The sequence below is a fragment of the Thalassophryne amazonica genome, chromosome 13, assembly GCF_902500255.1.
Source record: "Thalassophryne amazonica chromosome 13, fThaAma1.1, whole genome shotgun sequence".
Taxonomy (NCBI): domain Eukaryota; kingdom Metazoa; phylum Chordata; class Actinopteri; order Batrachoidiformes; family Batrachoididae; genus Thalassophryne; species Thalassophryne amazonica.
Window position 1 is genome coordinate 66660616 of NC_047115.1, and position 22503 is coordinate 66683118.

The window sequence follows — 22503 nt, forward strand, 5'->3', positions numbered from 1 at the left end:
ATCACTTTACCGAGGCGTTGCTAGGCCGGTATTGTAGATTTACGTCGATGCTATCTGGCTATACCTGCCCGCTGTGCGTAAACAAATGACGTCACAGTGCGCAGCCAAGAACTGTCCGCAGAGGAAAAGATAAAAAGGCGAGAAGTGTGTGTTGGTCCCAATATGGATATTCCGGATGATTTTCTCATGGAAAGTACGACAATGAACAGCAGCCAAAGCAGCCAGCTTGATGAGGACGCACTGCCGAATTTGGAGAGCAGCACACACCAGCCGACACGACAAAAGTTTAAGTGAGCCAACTTTTTATGTACACGTTACGTGTTGTGTATCTCAGTAAGTGATAATAATGCAAATAACATGCTGTTGTCGTGCGGTATGCATTTTCTGAGTCCCTCTGTCCATGCCGTCGCCTGCAATGACAGATATTCACCCTTGTCTAACTTAGGTGAATATCTGTCATTTTGGGCGACTGGGCATGAACGTCGGGCCTCTGAAAATGCATACCGCCCTCCAAAAGCATGTTATTGTATTATTAGCAGCCTGTGCCAGATCAGATCGGGTTTGGAAGCACGTGTTGGTGCCACACATTTCCAAATCTACCACATATCTAACATCTTGGATCTAACACTTGGATCCTAGAAGGCAATCACCAGGTAGGAAACCAATCCATCCCCACATCTTGAAAGGAACCAGCTATCTCCCAAAGCCCCCTTGGCCTTCTCCAGCTACTGGGATGCTCAAACCCTCGGCATCTGCATGATGGATTGTGTTCAGAGAAACACCCTACATACTTACACTGTCAAACCAGATATTCCTTCACAATACAAGTGATAGTCTTCATATTGATCTCCCTGAGGAACTCCTCATTTGACACAGTCCCAAGGATGAACCCAAGGATCCTCCGAAGAGACCCATTACCAAAGACATCTAGCTGTCACTGTTAGTGTGCTTGGTTTCAGTATGGAAGGTTTCAGTTTCAAATCCCACCCCTGCCACATTTCTCCATGCAATGTGCAGTTGCATCAGGAAGGGCATCCAGCATAAAACCTGCTCCAAAATCAACATGCAGATCCACCTTAGATCTACTGTGGAGACCCTAAGTGAAAACAAGGGAGCAGCCGAAGGGGGGGGTGTAAAAAAAAAGTTACACAGCTTGAAAATGTTTGAAGGTATCTCATTCACATGCTGAATATCTATTTATTAAAAGCGTGCGTGCATGTTTGTGAGTTTATTTAGTATGTTCATTGTGAGTACATAATATAATTGTAAATACATTAAAAATATGTGCATGACACAAGAAAGTGAAAACGCTTATTTCCATTGTGGTCCATTTAAAATCAAATGACAAAATGGAAGTAATAATAAAAGAAAATAACAATATTAATAATACAGATACTACTACTACTACTACTACTAATAATAATAATAATAATAAATGTAATGATAATATTACCATTATATGCTAACAAGAAACTAAACAATTTATAAATACATTAACACAGTAAATTAATATAAAATAATTACGTAGATCAAGCCGGTAGCGTATTACTGACTCACTGTCATCCTACATACGGAGAATATTTCTGCTTCCTCTCTGTCTTTTCTGACATCTCCACTGCTTAAGACACTCTTTGGCTTGTTAAAAGTCCTCCTCCCTCCTCTTACCAGTTTGGCACCTTAGGAGCTCTCTTAAGGCCTAACGTGCTTTGCGGACAACTTTCATCTTACCTAGGGAAACTTCTAAGAAATGTCTAAGGATTTGAGGAATTCTAAAATTTTTCTTAGAGTAACATCACTAGGAGCTCTTCTTAACCTTAGGCTGCTTTGTGGATATGGGCCCAGGTCTCGCAACCCAACCATTCTCCTGCAAAAATATTAGTATCACCAAAAATACCTCTGTCCAGTGGCCTAATGACAAAGTTCTTCCCAAGTGTCTCTTGATCTCCAAATCCAAAGACCCACACACTTGAATGTCACTGCCGTGATAAGTGAATGTCTCTACAATTTCATCACATACAACCCCAAAGACTGAGTCTTATATTACTTCACAAGGACAGATGTCTTCCCATAATGTGATGCTTAAAACAGTAAATTTCAAACGTACCAGGAGACACACTTTTCAATGAAATTCCACTCACGAGTGAAAAAACTAGATGAAATTTTGACGAGGTGTTTTATTTTAAATGTAGTAACGTGTCAGTTAAAACGAATGAACTTTAATTTGTCTAAAATTTAACAGCATCTTATCAGCTGCACAACACAGAATCAAAGAATCACATGATTTATATCTGAGTTTCTAACATAATTATAACATAATTACCATCATAAATCTTCTGGAAATCATCAGAATACAGAACAGAAATAATTCTCTGTAGCTCTGCCTGTCTCTGTCCTTCTCTCTCCTTTTTGTGTCTCTTTCAGTCACAACTACAATAGTGGGTGTCCTCCACCTTTGGATCCCACACAGCCTTTGAGAGTTACATCACCAACAACACCTGTCTCCGTGTCTATCACCATGACCGCAGCAGCCAGTGCACAGACAGCATGCCTAAGTGCACATGCACTGACATGATATTCTGCAACGTAAACTAGATCTGTGCTTAGTTGACATGTTATGTGAATGAAGATGAGCCTGTGCTCCTTTTTTCCCAAAGAAAATGGATTTGAAAGTGAGAGAGTGTGTGGATGCACAGTGTGAATGAAGGAAGGCCTGAGCACACATGAAGCAGTTGTGTGACCTTCAACAACAAGCTCACTGAAGGAAAACGCCATGTAACATTGAGGAAAGGACTTCCAGCAGTAGTGAAGAACAGGGACGTAGTTAAGTAAGTTCCTTTAGCTCCTCCCTCCTCTACCACGCCGGGTCCCCATAACAGAACTAAGATGGATCTGTATGTTGATTTGGCACATGTTTTACACCAGATGCCCTTCTTGATGCAACTTCACATTACATGGACAATGGGCAAGGGTGGTCATGAACTGGGGACCTTCTGCTCTGGTGCACTAACTGCTTGTTCACCACACTGCCCTCGGAAATCTGCACTACAGAGTGACATTTACTGTAAGTAGTTTCTTCCACTGGCTAAAGAGAACTTGCTGTATAAATTCTTAGCTACAACTCTTCACACATACATGTCACGTATCTGTCAAAAATGAATGTTACAAAACTTACAGTAACATCACTGAAAGGTCTTTGAACTTCAGATGGGTTTGCAATTAATGTTTGCAGCATTTTAATAGTGAATCCAAGCTATATTTTACGAAGCATAAGCAGGAAACCGATGGATTGCCTACTCCGGGAAGGGAATACGATTTTGAACCAAGTGAAGGAGATCAAGTACCTCGAGATCTTGTTCACAGGTGAGGGAACAGATTGGCCGGAGAATCAGCACAGCAGGGGTGGTGTTGCATTCCGTACTGTTGTGTCAAAAACGTAGCTGAGCCAAAAGGCGAAGCTCTCGATCTACTCGTCAATCTACATTCCTTATCTCACCACCATGATCATGAGGGTTGGGTCATGACTGAAAGAACTAGATCGCGGGTACAAGCAGCCGAGTGTGGCTGGTGATTCCCTTAGAGATAGGGTGAGCTGTAGGGAGCTCGGAGTAGAGCCACTGCTCCTTCGCGTTGAAAGGAGCCAGCTGAGGTGGTTCGGGCATTTGGTAAGGATGCCCCTTGGGCGCCTCCCTAGGGTGGTGCTCCAGGCACTTCCATCTGGGAGGAGACCCTGGGGAAGACCCAGGACTAGGTGGAGAGATTATATCTCCACATTGGCCTGGGAACGCCTCGATATCTCCCAGTCAGAGGTGATCAATGTAGCCCAGGAAAGGGAAGTCTGAGGTCCCCTGCTGGAGCTGTTGCCCCCGCTACCAATCCCAGATAAGAGGCTGAAGATGAGTGAGTATATGATAGAATGGCTGTAGCGTGAGGCTTGTCATTAGGAATTGTTTTGTGTTGATTCTAATACAGACATGGAAGCTCTGTGGAACAAAACCAACAGGTTCACCTTAGCTTTTAAAACTGTTTAGTGTGAATGGCAATTGCAGTTTCTATGACCCAGTGATACCCACTGGACCTCCTTCTACCTTCCAGTAGAAAAACATGTCAATCCAGAAGGAGAGAATGCAATTTATAATGTTTGCACAGTGTTGAAGAGCAAGATATACTGTAACTTGTCAGAAATCTATATAATTTGGTAAAGATAAGGTAACATATATCTTTGTCAGGTGTACATAACGTACAGCTTTCAAACTAACTTTCACACAATGGTCTGTGACATGTACTCCACGATAATACCCTATCCCTGTCCACTATAAAAGCATTTCACATTGTTGTGCGATTGTTACAAGTCTATGATATTACCCATTAATTTTATTTATGGGTTCAATAAAGCTGAAATGGGCTTTTTGATTGAACATATTGCAGTCATGAAGCCAGCTACCATGGCCCTGAACATTCTTCAGGGGGAAAAAAATCTGTCCATGTGGCTTTCTGCTACTAACATTCTACCAAATGAAGGAAATACTGAAGAGGTTGGAACTATCTCATAAGCTTTACAGGCCACTCCTTTAAGCCCTTCAACAGGAAATCCAGAAGCACTTTCAATACTCTCAAAGGACCTGAGCTTATTTCAGCTGCCATTCCGCTGCTATGCTATGGCAGACAAGGCCATAGAGGTATACTCCCTGGACAGGGCGCCAGTCTATCATAGGGCAGATACACATACATTCTAATGCCCCGTTTACACCAGACTGAGACCCATATAAGACCTACAAGACCATGACATGTGTTAACTCTCAAATGTCTTGGCTGGTCTCCAGTTTCATCTGTTATTTGTATTTAGATCAAGCGTGCATTGCAACTGAACTGTGTGAGTGAAATATATGTTAATATTTACGATCAGTGATACAACCCATGCAGAGTTAATTGAAGTCTATTACAACCAATAGGATCAGGTTAGGAGCGGGTTGGGACCTGTGAGAGTTAACGGGACCGATTATAAAACCCATGTATCTTTTAGCCAGTCGCACAACTGCTGTGAGTGTTTTAAACAGTTCAATACACTACTGCACCTTTTGGAGACTGATGGCGACCAGTTCCGACCCCACGGCAAGTAGAGGCCATTTTCATTCGCACATTGGTCGTAGAATTGATGTAAACGGGGTGTAATGAAAATAAAACACAATCCACTCCCCCAAATGTCAAAACTCTGCAAGACAGACAGACTGAAATTGTGTCACAATACAAGTATTTAACCATTTTATTGATGAGCACTTTTCTTTTACCTCTCATGTTGAAAACCTTGTCAAGAAGTTGAAATTAAGTTTTATTTTTTTGTAGAAACAGGTCTTGTGTAAACTATGGCTATGGGAAAAAAGTGGTTGAGGCAACATTCCTGCCACTTTTTGTTTACAGCGATCTGCTGTATATGCATGGATCTGAACACTGTTTGCAGTCACTGGACACTGTGTACCACAGCGCTCTGACGTTTATCACAGGATGCAAAGCTCTGACTCATCATTGCACTCTTTATGCCAGAGTTCAGTGGCCTTTTCTCACCAAATGCAGACTGGCATTCTGCTCCATCTTTATTTATATGTCCATCCTTGACATGCTCCCCTCTTCCATCTGTGAGTATATTTCACTTACTAAAAGCAGTAGTTACGGCTTGCGCTCAAATAATGCTGTTTTATTGTCTGTTCCAAAGGTTCGCACTGAACTTAACAAACAAGCGTCTACATTTTTTTGCCCTTGCTGCTTGGAATCTCTTGGCTGGTACAACACAACTCCAAGAGCTGACTTCACTTAGGGATTTTAAATGTATTGTAAAGGGACTGGAGGCAGATTCTATTGGAGTTTGTAACTAATTTCTTTCCTAGCCTAAAACATTTTCCACTGTCTGGTTAATTGCACATCTGTTGAGCTGCTTGTGCGTGTTTGTTATGTGATGTTTTATACTGGTTTGTGTAACTTTTCTGAACTGTGACGGTTGTCTTGGCTGGGGCTCCGTGTAAAAGAGACTTTGTAATCTCAAGGGGACTTACCTGGTTAAATTAAAAAGAAAAACAAACAAACACACAATCAATTTAAAGCCACCAATTCATCTAACCTACATGTCTTTGGAAGTGGGAGGAGGCCAGAGGTCCCAAATTGAACCCACTCAACCACAGGGAGAACATGGAAACTCCCTACAGAAAGAACCAGGTCAGAAGCTCTTTTAACTCATTTTATTAGTAATTGGAGCGTGCTGCGGTCTCAACTTTACTTAAATTCTGGGTCTTTTAGTGAAGTTTAGGGCTAGTGGCAGGCGATCACCTTAGTATTTCTTCTGTTTTTCTTGTTGTTTAATGCTGGCAAATTATACTGTATTTTTTGGTCTTTCTGATGCCTGATTCTGTTTTTTTCTCCTCTGTTAAGGTGCAGCTCCATCCAGAGATGGGAGTGTACTTGTGTTGGCGACCCTCCTGTCCTGTGCGCCAACAGCATTCTTGTATATTCGTCGTGATGTTCTGTGAATTGTTCTGTAATTTATGTCTGTAGCATGGCCCAAGCAGAGTGTCACCCCTTTGAGTCTGGTCTGCTTGAGGTTTCTTCCTCAGAGGGAGCTTTTCCTTACCACTGTTGCTATGGGGGTTGGTAAGGTTAGACCTTACCTGTGTGAAGCGCTTTGAGGCAACTCTGTTGTGATATGGCACTATATAAATGAAAATAAATTGAAATTGAATTGAGAAGCAAACCTGAGACCTTCTCACGATGAGGAAACAGTGCAAAGCACTGAGTCACCATGCTGCCTGAGTGTAGCAGAGATGTGTAAAAGAAAAGTAAAGAGTTAACCTCCTGTCAGGTATTTATGTTAAGTCCCTTTCACACCGGGCCAACACAGAGTTGCATAATGCTGCGTACCGACTACCCTGAGCTTATGCAGCCCTACGTCGAGTTTATGCAGCCCTACATGGCAATACACTGAGGGACGCAAGTGCTTCGTGAATTGGACACAAAAAATTAAACCTATTAAATTTTTTGCGGACTTTCACTGCAGAGCACCGGACACAGTATTCCAAGCAAGTCTACACAACACTCCGCTAATGTATGTAAATCTACACAACACTGCGCTACTGTACACCATGCCTCCGCAACTGTACACAACCCTATGCCAGGGTGAAAAATCATTTTTGGTTTTTTATCAGTACATACCTGCATTGCTAGATTTTATTCATTCCGCTGGACTTTGCTGGCAGTGAAGCTTCAAAACCACAGAAGAAGAAGAGGCGGGCCTGGCAAGCTTCCACGTTCACTAACTCTTGTGAGAGGATGTGTCCACGTTCACTCCTCATGGATGGATAACGAGTGAGTTCTCTCACGATTGTGACACGTTGAATAAAGTCCACTAACTCCTTCTCATGGACCGATCGCCAGCAAGAGGATATGTCCACTTTCAGTATACCTCCTCACGGACGGATCGCCAGTGAGAGGACATGTCCACTGTCCACTCCTCATGGATGGATCGCGCACTCAATCATCGGCTGCAGCTCTGCGGCACTTTCACCTCAAGTTCTCTCACGACTGTTGCATGTTGAATAAAGTTCATTAACTCCTGCTCACAGACCAATCGCCAGTGAGAGAACATGTCCACCATCCACTCCTCTTGGACGAATCATGCGGGCAATTGCCGGCTGCAGCTCCATGGTGTGTTCACCTCCTCAAATTTTCTCACAATTGTGGCACGTTAAATAAAGTTCATTAACTCCTGGAAATAATATATTCTGGCATTTTCCAATGTATCAAATCCATCTGTGTGTCCAGGCAGTCTGTAAAAAACAGCATCATAGAGCCAAGCTTCTCCCCACTGCACCCAATGTTTTTCTTTTTTCTGCGCACAACTTACGCAGCCATTCCTGCGTACTAGATATGCAGCACAATGCAACTCTACACAGGCCCGGTGTGAAAGGGCCTGTAGTTATTCAATAATCAGGTGAATTGAAATACCATCACAACTCTTCAGCCTGGTAGAGGAGTTAATTAGTGAAATTGCCTTTTTAAGTGTGCTGGTAGAACTACTACTAAAACACTCTTCTTTTAACCACCTCTGGTCTGGTAAACATAGATGAATCATTTATGCATCTAATGATGACAATTTGACATGTTCTAATTCCAAAATGACCATATTACGTCAACCACAGTTAAGTGTGAGAGTAAGAACAATTCTTAAAATGCTTAAAAAATACTGTTTGCTGCAGAGCTTCACTTATTTGGAAGAAGACCGTGTCTCACCTGGTAGTCAATCCAGTGAGGAATCTTATCGCATCAGTGACAAAAAGCTCAGAAACTGGAGAGCTTGACAAGTATATATATCACCTTCAGCCTCAGCAGGTGTGAGTGACTTGCATTCTTTTCCAAATGCTGTCAATAAGATCAGCACAAACGTATCAGCAACTGCAACATATGAAAGGCTTTTTAGTCATGCAGGTCTCCTGTTGACTCACTGTGAAAATGTCCCAAGAGAGTTGAATGCAATAACGTTTGAGTCAGCTCCTTCTGAAGCTCAATAGTCACCGTAGTGAGTCTATAAAATGGGATTAATGTTCACACACACACATTTCAATACGTGTGGATTTGCATTTTTCAAGTATCATGATACATATCACATCGGCAATCAAGTGTATCATCCCAGCTCTTGTCACAATATAAATCAGGAGAGTGTTTATGTTGTTTTTTAAGAGCATCATAAATTTACAGTGTGATCAAGAATTGTATGACTTAAAAATCAACCCCCATTGTCTTCATGAGCTGTAAGTGTTAAATATTGAAATACAATGTCGGAGTTGCTCTGTGCCTACCATTGTAGAGACTCTGGTGGTGGGGGCCCATTTCTTCACCCACTGCTCTCCGCAGAGGACCTTCCCTGCTTGGGGATCTGCTGTTGTACTGAGCCTTCCCATGCTCCACACCAGAACTGTGCTGATAGTGACGGTGGTGCCGTATGGACTCTGGACTCCCCACAATTACGCATCCTTTTCTCAAGTGCTCAGGTGTCCCAGTCATTGTGTGCTTAGTAGCCTCAGGGCTCCCACAGCCAGCGCCGCCTGTGTTGACTGTCCGTTGCCTTTGACCAATCTCTGGACTAGAATTGACAATGCCCTTTCCAGAGGCAGGTGATAGTTGCGCTGAAATTTTCTGGGCTAGTATGTCGGCACTACAGGGTTTTAAGTGGGAGTTGCACAACAGTCTTGCGGGAGACTTGTGTTTCTCTGGGCTGTTCCCTCTTAGACCACGAGGTTCCAGATTGGTAAGGGACCCTCCACGCGGCCGATAGGACTGGGGGAATGTGTGGTACTCTGGAGTAGAGCTGTGCCTCCTTCCTGTAGACTCAGAGATGTCTCCTGGTTTATTGGGGAGGTCTGAGGTAAAACATCTAGATCCAGGGACGGCGTTGGAGCCGGAGACCAAGGAAGGTTTGTGGTGAGGGTTATCAGGGCTGTCCGTACTTCCTGCACTCGAAGTGCTGCTCCCATCACCAACATCCCGCAGCAATCCAGGCGCAGGGACAGATCCTCCTAACTGGGTGAGGCTGCTCTGACTGTCAATAGAGCTCCTGCAGCCAGGACCCCCCCCGACCAGCCATGATGCTGCCACCTCCCCCAGTTGCCAAAGCTTCAGCCCTCTCTTCCTCCAGCATAAGGCATACCTCCTTGAGCTCCACATTCTCACGGATCACCTCGATCTGCCGTTGCTCCAGCTCTTTCAGTTTCTGTAGGTAGATGGAGACTTCTTTCCTCATCAGGCCGGCACTGTAACGACCCAGACGCTGCCACTCCCTTGACACTCGCTTCTCTTTCTGCCGGTCATCATCCAGGAAGCAGCACAGGTCCCGCAGCTCCTGGTTGTCCTCCTGTAGTTTCTGGTTCACATCCTGATGTACATATGGATGCAGACAAACAATGTGCATAAACATACACACAGAGGAACAGAAGCACACACACACAAATAGATTACATACACTGTAACAAATATCCTAATTGCATTATTATCACTTACTCTGGCAGTCCCTGGAGGTTGCCATTACTTTACATGGATGCTGATACAAAGGCCAGTGGATAATGAAAGGCAGGCTGATAAAAGTCATTTTCCATCCACTACTTTTGTCTGCTCTGGAACAGTATTTTTTTATATACTGTCATATCGTTGCACAATGTGGCTGTAATCTTGTTCAGCAGCAGCACCCACAATACTTCCCATCAGACCACCCACCCCAGGATTTTTTTTTTTTATTCAGATTATTATTATTGTTGTTATCATTATTATAAATGTTAGGCCCTGTGTCCTTAATGCATTTTTTTCAAGTGTAGAAGCACTGAGTGAGTGTCCCACAAACGCTTTCGTTCAGTTTCAGTGTTTTCAGTGAGGAATAAAAGCACGTCATGACATGTTTCTACAGCAACTATAAACACCTAACAAGGACGAGCTTCTAATGTACAGTAATAATATATAAATAATTAATATTTATTAGTTCAGTGGTACGAATTTTAATTTAATTTTTCAATATTTTATATTGATGTGAAAGATGGAATGTTCCACTCAAGGACATGAAGCCGAGTTGAATGGAACATTCCATCTTTCACTGAATTAAATATTCGTCCCATTGAAAGAATGCACAAACATTCATTTTTTATATAACGGCTAAAATAGATCCTTGTCATTTGACATCATATCAATTTAAAACAACAGAAAAGGGACTTACATTTTGGTGTTTGTCACTGGTGCTTTGACATCAACAGTTTGACACAAACTTTAAATGGAAGTCCAAAATTGTTCTCAGTCAACTTGGAAAAACAGTTAGATAGTTCAAAAATAATTCTGACGACGTAGTCCATGATACTGACAAAAAATACTTTGTGTACTTCCTCAGTCCAGCAAAAAAATCGCATCCGAAATTTGTCCAGGTTTTTATCCTGAGTTCTTCATGTCTCCAGAGAGCTTAAGGCGTAGTGGATTTGTTTTTTGTGTGTGTGTGTGTGTGTGTGTTATAAGAATGAGCACCATCAATTAGCTCGTTCAAATCGTTGTCCATCAGCAAAACAAACTCCGTCAAACAAACACCGCCCTCACTAGTGTGTGCATGGGTGGGGTTCGCAGCATGCAATGGTACAAAACGTATGGAACCAAATTTGCACAGTAAATGGAATGAATAAAAACACGTGACATACAAAGTATCAAACAAATGACCAGGATCCACTCAGCTGTTATATAAAACATGCTTTCCCACAGTAAGAACCAAGTGTTTATCCAGTTTGCTTTCACAAATTACTTTTTGTCTCTATTGCAGAGGTGGAACAAAGTCATTGTCAAGTCATTCTCAGGTCATCAATCTGCAAGTCCCAAGTCAAGTCTCAAGTCATGTTGCAAACAATTGGTGGTCATTATGACTTGAGACTTGACTTGGGACTTGCTGATTCATGACTTGAAAGTGACTTGATGGTGACTTCGCCCCACCTCTGCTCTATTGTGATAGATTATGGGTGACAGATCAGCAAAACCAATCTCATTTACCCGAAAATGGGCACGGCACCTCTCTGAAAAGTTAAGATTTCAACTTAAAATCCCTCTGAACTGGCACAGAATGAAGTGATCAGCTCTGAAAAAAGATGCTTCTCTTATAGTTCGTCTTATATTTCACTTATAAATGAGAAATAAAGACTTTTAAATAAAAAAAATGCTGTTTTTACACAGATAATACCTCTGAGGTGATACATCTATCTCAACTTGCTTATGCACAAACAGTTTGAGGTTGGAGGTCAAGGGTGGAAGGAACAAGTGAACATACAAGGTCTGTTAGAAAAGTATCCGACCTTTTTATTTTTTTCAAAAACCTGATGGATTTGAATCACGTGTGCTTGCATGAGCCAACCTTGAACCTTCGTGCGCATGCGTGAGTTTTTTCACGCCTGTCGATTGCGTCATTTGCTTGTAAGCAGCCTTTGTGTGAGGATGGGTGGAGTCTCTCGTCGTTTTTTCTTTGCAAGGAAATGGTGGAACGACTGGAGCAGTGCGACTGCATCAAATTTTGCCAGAAACTGGGTGACAGCCAGGTGGAAACCATTAGGAAGATTCAGATGGCTTTTGGTGATGATCCACTGGGCATCACACAGATTAAGGAGCGGTACAACCGGTTTAAAGACGTCCACACAACGGTGGAGAGCGAGCCACGCTCCGGGCGGCCATCATCATGCTGAAATGACTGGATCATTTCCAAAGTGAGCGCTGTGGTGATGTGGGACCGTCGTGTGACAGCACTTTTTCGGCACATTCCACTGTGACAGATTTTGCCATGAAAACAGTTGCAGCGAAATTCATGCTGATGGCTTCGGCACGAAGCTGATGGTGCAGCAAAAGCGCCACCGTGTTGAAGTCTCACAGGACATGTTGTGACATGCCCAGCTCTTCCACAATTTCTCAGATAGTCACACGACTGAAAAGCCACCGAAAGCCATCTGAATCTTCCGAATTGTGGAAGAGCTGGGCATGTCACAACATGTCCTGTGAGATGTCAACACGGTGGCGCTTTTGCTCTGCCATCAGCTTCGTGCCAAAGCCATCGGCATGAATTTCGCTGCAACTGTTTTCATAGCAAAATCTTCTGTCACAGTGGAATGTGCCGAAAAAGTGCTGATGTCCACTTCTTCCGCAATTTCTCGGATAGTCACACGAAGGTCCCACATCACCACAGCGTTCACTTTGGAAATGATCTGGTCATTTCAGCATGTTGATGGCCGCACGGAGCGTGGCTCGCTCTCTACCGTTGTGCGCCCGTCTTTAAACCGGTTGTACTGCTCCTTAATCTGTGTGATGCACATAGCATCGTTACCCAAAGACGTCTGAATAATCCGAATGGTTTCCACCTGGCTGTCGCCCAGTTTCTGGCAAAAATTTGATGCAGTCGCGCTGCTCCAGTCATTCTGCCATTTCCTTGCAAAGAAAAAAGGCGAGACTCCACCCATCCTCACACAAAGGCTGCTTACCAGCAAATGACGCAATTGACAGGCATGAAAAAATTCACTCATGCGCACGAAGGTTCAAGGTTGGCTCATGCAAGCACACGTGATTCAAATCCATCAGGTTTTTGAAAAAAATAAAAAGGTCAGATACTTTTCTAACAGACCTCGTACTTCTTTTGTGCTCCTGTTACAAAATCTGTCACATTTTCATGATACGTTTAGTTTTTTATTTTTACTATTTCAACCCCAAACCCTAACCATTGCCCCCACAGGACCCCCCCCCCCCCTCACCCCGCATGTTGTGCCACCTTCACGAAATGAATTTGTAATACGCTCACGAAAATGTGGCACATTTCGTGAGAGTATCAGGAACTAATAGATTAATTCACATTTTGTGATGACATCATAAACTGGCGTGGGATTAGGTTGCACCATTCAGTGTCATTTTCTAATTGTCAAACACACACAAAAGCAGAGAAAGAAAGAAAGAAAGAAAGAAAGAGTCAACCTGCAGGGAAGTCAGAGAGTTTTTATTTCCCAAACACTTGTTTTCACCAAAGTATTCACAGAACACAGTGTTGTCTGCTTGGACTCAGACTTTATATTTCAGTCGGACTGAGTTCCATCTGCATTGTCGTATTCATTCTCTTTGGTTCGGAAATATTTCAGGGATCGCCAACCTTTTATTTATTACGTTAAATTAGCCACAGGTCTATTGCAGCTCAGAATATTAATTACATATTAACGAAGCCAGAATATCACAGAAAAGAGGTCAAAGCTTGTGTGTCCAGACAGGCTGATGTCAGATTTGTAGGAAAAGACGGCAATCTTTTAAGTCAGTCTTTTTCTGCAACAAATGTGTCTTGTAACACCACCTGAGGCCTCACATTCCAACATTCAGGTCCATAGCACACTTTCTCATAACACCAATTCACAGAATGAGTATTTTCCAACTGATTAAAAAGTAAACTGGTAAACTGCAACCGACTTTATTAATGTTGAAGTTATTTTGTAAAATATGTGCAAAAACATCTCAAGAACTTTCTATCCACTTTGAACTGTTGTATGGCACCTATTCATTTCATGGAAAAGCATGTTTGATAAAACTATATGAATTTACGCTCACCAACATTAGAAGAGTTTCCGATGATAAATTCCCAGTGTCTGTATTGTGCTTCCAACAAAACTTGAAAATAAAGCACAAAACAGTGAGTTTTCTGATTAATAACACAGTCACTGACTGTGTGCAATCACAACATGCACTTGTGTTCCATCCTTGACTAATCCTTGATTCTAAGTTTTACCTCCACCTGAGTTGATGCATGCATGCATGTGCATCGCAATTAGGGGTGTAATGATACACAAAAGTCACGGTTCGATACATACCTCGGTTTTGAGGTCACGGTTCAGTTCATTTTTGGTACAGTATGGGAACAAAATGCAAAACCTAAATTTGCTTGTTGTTTAAACCAACAATTTATTGTAACAAATGTATTAATTTATTTATTTATTTCCTCTTTATAAATACAAAGAGGAAAATAAAATATTGCAAAGTGCTGCCTGGTAATAAGTTAAATAAAATGTTCTCAAATAAACAACAAATGTATGAAATATTATAAAAAATAAATTCCTAGTAAAGAGCTTTTAACAAAACCTTTCCACAAGTAAAACACAGCACACTGGTTCCAGCATGAAGCCCTGTTCAATTTTATTCAACCTTTATATTTTTTGCCAGAAAAACTAACTTGTCCAAAACTGTCACACTCTATAAGGAAATTTTTTAAAGGGAATTAATGTTAAAGAATCCCTTTACTTTTGTACAATTTATTTTATTTTCTATCTCTTTCTATTTACTGTTCATTTAATGTTTGTTAATACATCTTTTTAAATAAAGTTTTGAAAACAAAAAAATTGTGGGAGAGGCAAAAAAGTGAGTAAAACCACCTTAAAAATATTTAGAACCACAAATAAATAGATAGATAGATAGATAGATAGATAGATAGATAGATAGATAGATAGATAGATAGATAGATAGATAGATAGATAGATAGATAGATAGATAGATAGATAGATAGATAGATAGATAGATAGATAGATAGATAGATAGATAGATAGATAGATAGATAGATAGATAGATAGATAGATAGATAGATAGATAGATAGATAGATAGACTTTATTACAGACTCAAGGTCCAGATAAAAGAAACAAAACACCATACATGCAACAACAACAACAAAGAAAATAAATAAATAAATAATATAGGGACACTAGACGCCCTTGAATAAAAGACACTTATACCAGTGTTTCCAAATCTGTGACATATACCATGTGGCACTGTAGGAAATATTAATCAGTTTAAGAACAATCTTATTATCAGAATTATTTAAACGAGAGATGAACCTAAATATCATTGTTCTTAAAATGGCTTGGTGAGTGTTCACGCGTGCCATCACAAACATTTCAGTGGCACTGGTCCATCGGGGCCTTTTTAATAAAATTCTCAGAGTCATTATAAGCCACTTGTAGTCTCTGAAGGCTCGCTTTATTATAGTTTATCCACAGATGTGCAGTGTACAGAGGTGTACAAAACTTTAAACAAAGTTTAAAGCTCACATGTCTGACTCCATTGCTGACCTGGAAAGGGGAAGATATACAATCACCCCATTTCACCTGCATTTTTTGGTGTGCATACATTACATAAGTAGCCTCACTATGGATTTGGGAACGCCAGCATCACTCAATTTTCTGAACAATTTTCCATGGTTCACACGATCAAATGCCTTAGAGGCATCCATGAAACACAAGAATATTGATGAGTTTTTCCCTTTATAATCACTCAGTAATTCTTTTAAAACATATATACACAAATCAGTACTACGCATGGCTTTAAATCCAAATTGATATTCTGAAGAGATAATCAAAGTATTAACTCTCTCCAGAAGAATTTGCTCAAGTACTTTAGACAGTACATTAGCAAGAGCAATAGGTCTGTAATTGTCAGAGCTGCATAATTTCCCTGCTTTATCCTTGATAACAGGAACCAGCAACACTGTCATCATGGAGTCAGGAAGATAGCCATGGACCATGAAGGCAGTAAAGCACAGGGCAAGAAGAGGAGCCAACCTTAAACTAGCAAATTTAAGATGTTCAGGAGAGATGGAATCCAAGCCAGAAGACTTATTAACTGATAACTTTCCAATAGCTTGAACCACCTCATGTGTCTTTATTGTACTTACACCTTCAACAGAGTTTACTTGGTAACACTCAGACGGGCCACAATTAAATAGTCTCTCGTAGTGTCATTGCCAAAGTGCAGTAATTGCATTTACATCTGAGACGCCATCTACTGTACTGTACATGGCAAAGATGGTTTGCAGTTATTAATAAAGTGTACCTCTTTCCAAAAGGCTTTGTTGTTTTTACCTAAAAAATTATTGGCCATGGCATCAGCCCTTCAGACATTGTTCATTTTTACTAATGTACCATATAGCGTATTTATATTTTGTATTTGTAAGCTTCTTGTGTTCAAGAATAGGTCTCTGTCTAGGTTTACCAGCCATTGCCCATAATTTAGTAGCTTCACATACTTCTGCATGGAGTTCAGCCACATGTGCATTCCAGCCAGGTCTACGTCTCCTCTTATTTTAAGCTTCAGAAGAGGCTCACCAGCTTAAAGTAAAGCTGTAACAATATCATTGTACATTGAGGAGATATCAGCTTTATGATCTGTGTTAGAACAACAACTGTTTGTGCAGAGGATTGCCTCTCTGGGCAGTTGTATGTTATTCAGCAATAGATCACTAAAAGTAAAATAGGAATCATTATCTTCCTCCACTAGAGAGGACCAGTCCACTCGATCTGGATTAGATTTGCTTTTGTTTACACATTCAAAAGTGTCGGGTATTTTATCAAATCCAATAACCATTTTAACAGGAATATGGTCTGAATTTGATGTGTTATATAAAATTTCCATATGCACTAAAGATGAATGTGCATCAGTTGTTGAGAGACAATGATCCAACCAGGATGTGGCGTGCCAGGCCTCACTAATATATTATCAGGAGGCAACAGCTCCCTGCTGGACAGAATCAAATTACGTATTATCTCTACATATATATCATTCATATCTCCAACAATAAAAACACTTGTAAAATGTTCATTTAACAAATAAGAGCTCATAAATGCCAACTTATTCATATAGTCCTCTTCATTTATCTGACATTCAAAAGGGGTATAAACATTTATACAACCCCTGGCAAAAATTATGGAATCACCGGCCTCGGAGGATGTTCATTCAGTTATTTAATTTTGTAGAAAAAAAGCAGATCACAGACATGACACAAAACTAAAGTCATTTCAAATGGCAACTTTCTGGCTTTAAGAAACACTATAAGAAATCAAGAAAAAACATTGTGGCAGTCAGTAACGGTTACTTTTTTAGACTAAGCAGAAGAAAAAAATATGGAATCACTCAATTCTGAGGAAAAAATTATGGAATCACCCTGTAAATTTTCATCCCCAAAACTAACACCTGCATCATATCAGATCTGCTCGTTAGTCTGCATCTAAAAAGGAGTGATCACACCTTGGAGAGCTGTTGCACCAAGTGGACTGACATGAATCATGGCTCCAACACGAGAGATGTCAATTGAAACAAAGGAGAGGATTATCAAACTCTTAAAAGAGAGTAAATCATCACACAATGTTGCAAAAGATGTTGGTTGTTCACAGTCAGCTGTGTCTAAACTCTGGACCAAATACAAACAACATGGGAAGGTTGTTAAAGGCAAACATACTGGTAGACCAAGGAAGACATCAAAGCGTCAAGACAGAAAACTTAAAGCAATATGTCTCAAAAATCAAAAAATGTACAACAAAACAAATGAGGAACGAATGGGAGGAAACTGGAGTCAACGTCTGTGACCGAACTGTAAGAAACCGCCTAAAGGAAATGGGATTTACATACAGAAAAGCTAAACGAAAGGCATCATTAACACCTAAACAGAAAAAAACAAGGTTACAATGGGCTAAGGAAAAGCAATTGTGGACTGTGGATGACTGGATGAAAGTCATATTCAGTGATGAATCTCGAATCTGCATTGGGCAAGGTGATGATGCTGGAACTTTTGTTTGGTGCCTTTCCAATGAGATTTATAAAGATGACTGCCTGAAGAGAACATGTAACTTTCCACAGTCATTGATGATATGGGGCTGCATGTCAGGTAAAGGCACTGGGGAGATGGCTGTCATTACATCATCAATAAATGCACAAGTTTATGTTGATATTTTGGACAATTGAAAGGATGTTTGGGGATGATGAAATCATTTTTCAAGATGATAATGCATCTTGCCACAGAGCAAAAACTGCAAAAACATTCCTTGCAAAAAGACACACAGGGTCAATGTCATGGCATAGGGTCAATGTCAATGAGCAGATCTGATTTGATGCAGGTGTTAATTTGGGGAATGAAAATTTACAGGGTGATTCCATAATTTTTTCCTCAGATTTGAGTGATTCCATATTTTTTTCCTCTGCTTGGTCTAAAAAAGTAACCGTTACTGACTGCCACAATCTTTTTTTTTCTTGATTTCTTATAGTGTTTCTTAAAGCCAGAAAGTTGCCATTTGAAATAACTTTAGTTTTGTGTCATGTCTGTGATCTGCTTTTTTTCTACAAAATTAAACAACTGAATGAACATCCTCTGAGGCCAGTGATTCCATAATTTTTGCCAGGGGTTGTAATAACAAAATCCTTATCAGACTGCTTCACATGTATAGCAATACACCAGTCCACACAAAGCCTAATAACATTTACTACCAGATCCAGCTTCTTATTCCACAGAATTGCCACCCTTCCTGGAACTCTACCCTTCTTTAAACCCAAGCAAAGATCAGTGGTAGATTCACCTACACCATGAAAGTTATCATGACATCACAGAATGTCACAGTCCTCCAACAACTGATCCACAACAATACGGCAAGCTCTATCCACCACGCACTGACCCAAATGCAGGCTATGACAGTTGAAAAACAGGACACTTATCTCCATTGCAGTGTCAGACCTGGGCTACAGTACCGGTAGCAGGCATATCTAAAGCCCCAGCAGGTAGAACAGCAGCGTTGGCATTAAGCACCAATAAAACGAACTTTCCGGGGTTCAAAGAAGCGCCATACATACGCTCCCGCTGACCACAACTCTGGGTTATACATGTCACCAACATCCTCGCATTCGGCGGATATTTTAAATGAAGCATATCTGTTATTCATGGTGGCAATCTTTTGACACGACACCTTACGACAGAGTTTCTCCTCAAGATGAACACGCAGAGTTGCAAGGTCTATTTCCGGCGAGAACATGGTAGCAAAAACACTCACCAGTTTAGTTGTTACCACTTTAATGTTCCTTGCTGATCCCGTGCCCAAAATGGTTTTCACAGCTTTCTTCTGCCTCGATGTTAATTTACTGGTGCGTAATCCTTGCTTAGGATCAGCGGGCAGCTCAGTGAGCTTCTGTTGGCCTCTCTTCACAATCAGGCTCCATTTCGGAGAACCCAGTGAAGGCGTTGATAATCCAGAAGTAGCTGCAGATTTAACCCTCTCCACGGTTCGAGGCGGCGGTTCCTGTGACAGGTGTTCCTCGTGTTCGCCTCTTGGTGCCCCTGCCAGAGCGCCAACCGCTGCGCCATTCCATACCGTGCCACTAGCACCTTAGGATTTATTTAACTGGATTTTATAAACTTGATTCTTGGTTTGTTTATTTATTTTTCCATTTAAATTGGCCATCACTTAATAAAATAAAATAAGTTCTCAAGGCCAGGGCTTCTCAAAGTCTGGGGACTATTTAATCACAGTGCAGCAAACAAGGTCAGTAGGTTGTGCGAGTCTGAGTGAGGTTTACCATTCAATAGTGCTGGAACTCAGAGGATTGTAGATATCCCTCCGCTCAGTGCTTTACAGGCTGCTGCAGTGGAGTAGGGGGAGGCCTGCTGCCACATGGTGACAACAGAGACTTTCACTTTCAGTCCCAAACATCAGAAAAGTCTCCATAACGCCAGGAAAAGTAGCTATGTGTCGTTACACCCTTAATCGCAATGCATGTACATATATAGGTGCATGTAAAAAAAACTGAATAAGTTCAATTTTTTTGTCAGGTATTTCAAAATGTCAAACTGTATATATTTGAGATCCATTACATATTATTGTGGAGCAGTGGTGGGCACACTTCCGATAATCTGATAACAAATAATTATAGAAGATAATGTTTTCATTATCGGATTATCTTTTTAGATAACTTTAAAAACCATTATCGGACCAATTATCTTCCGATTAATTTTTGTCCGGTAACTTTTAGACCAATAAACAAAGTAAATAAAGCTGAACAGCGACAAGCATTTTTTACTCTTTGATTTTTTTTTTTTTTTTGCTTTCTTCACTTCCTCAGAGGGAGTTTTTCCTTACCACTGTTGCTCTGGGGGTTGGTAAGGTTAGACCTTACCTGTGTGAAGCGCTTTGAGGCAACTCTGTTGTGATTTGGCGCTATATAAATGAAAATAAATTGAAAATTGAAATTGTTCATACATTTGAGTGTTACACTGTATAACTATATCAAGTAACAATTAACAATTACTGTTTTGTAATGATTGCAAAAGAAATCTGTATTTATAAAGTTTATTTTTTCTTTCAGATTTTTTGTAATAACATGTTATTGTACAATTTGATAATGGATGATGATTGATTGTATAACTTCAAATGAAAACAAATGAACAAATTTCTCACCATCAATCATTCTGTATTACATGACATATATTATAAAAGCCAAGCCTTGGCTTTTATATTTTTAATACCTGTAAATAATCTGTTTTATTGCCAGTTTTCTTCAGAGGAGTCAGGGGATGGATACATGAACATTTTCAAGTCACTGAATTTGTCTTGGACTTTATTTACATCAGTTATGAAGAAATACAAACAGTATGGCACTCTGTGCTACATCTGCATGGAGTAGACAGTTCTCAACAACTGAGTGACTGTGCAAGGAGAAGAGTGAGGAAAGCCACCAAGACACCCAGACAACCCAGAATAAGTTATAGGCTTCTGTGGCTGTGATTGGAGAAATTGTGCATAGTGCATGTTTTTCATTTTGTATCCCCAGTTATACAGCTTCATGATGAAGTGGTACCATATATATATATATATATATATATATATATATATATATATATATATATATATATATATATATATATATATATATATATATATAATTTATCTTACAGTAAATGACTGTAAAACGTGACATTTCTCAGGTTACGTTATTTTTGGAGCGACGTCATGTAAACGTGCCGTGCGTCAGTTCGACTTCAGTTCTAATGACTCACCTTCAGACTCCGGATCTCGTTCAGGTGTTGCTGGAGTCGCCGGTTCACCTCCCGCATCTTATTGCCGTGCTCCAGGATGACGCTCCTTTTCTCCGCCTCCGCCCTCCGCAGCCGGCGCACCAGCTCCTCTTTCCCCCACTTCAGCAGCTCCTCGTCCGTTAATTTGGAGACGTCCTCCGCCGGAGTCTCTGCGCTCTTCGGCTGTGCGCTTTGATCCATCCTTTCCAACTCAGGTGGAGATCAGCATTTAAAAAAAAAAGTGCTGCGTTTGGTGAATCGTAGAGAACAGCGCACCCCCCCCAAAAAAGAAAAAAACCCGCCTTTATTCCAGCGGTGATCCCCCCCACCCACCCTTGTTACGTCGGTGCGCCTCCATCCCGGCTCGGTCCCACGCCCATGCTGCTGCAGCTCCTCCGGCCGGCGCGCCGCTGCGCTCGGTGTGCGCTCCTGCTGCTGCAGTCTGCATGGTGCCGGCTCTCCGCCTCGGACCCCGGCCGGCGGAGCGGGCTGGATCCTCCCCAGGCGCACGCCGTGAGCACCGTCGACAGCAGGAGGAGCAGGAGGAGGAGAGCTGCAAGGAGACGGAGCAGGTGCATGAAACAAGAATGAAAAGTGTAAATGTGAAGAGCAGAATTTTTTTTTCCTCCCCTCTCTCACTCTCTCGCTCTCATCTTTGTGTCGTTGCGCCACCTGGTGTTGAAATCAAGACACTGTACTGTTAGAGGTGAGGTTTTCATAATCCCCATAGAAATTTGGGGATAATTTCACTTCTTTACAACTTCAGCCGCATTGAAAGTGTCAGATCAATCAGTATTTCATGTTCTTCACGACTCATAATTTGTTAATTGTAAGGAAGAAATAATGATTTTTTTTTTTTCTTTATGTATTTAGGAGCAGGGGCACCACCAGGGATTTTGGGCCCCATAAAAGGAAATCTTACTGGGGACCCCCCCCCCCCCATATTATTTTGTCAGTATTAAGCTTAAAACCAGACGCGGCTCCAATGCAGTTTGTGGACACAAGTGTCAGGAATGACGACAAATGAGAAAAGCGTCTGATCAAACGGAATACATCAAAGGTAAAATACTAAAGTTGTAGTTTTATATAATAATATAAACACAATCAATTAACCCTC

General features: G+C 41.1%; 1 protein-coding gene across 1 annotated transcript in view; it reads right to left on the reverse strand.

Moving 5' to 3' along the window:
- The window catches only part of ccdc85a (coiled-coil domain containing 85A), a 110268-nt gene extending 88618 nt beyond the window's left edge, over window positions 1-21650 (reverse strand). Inside the window, 3 exon segments of the mRNA XM_034184440.1 lie at window positions 8838-9609; window positions 9611-9910; window positions 21369-21650. Coding sequence (XP_034040331.1) covers window positions 8838-9609; window positions 9611-9910; window positions 21369-21587 — 1291 coding nt within the window. The 5' untranslated portion in view covers window positions 21588-21650.
- Between the last annotated feature and the right edge of the window lie 853 nt (window positions 21651-22503).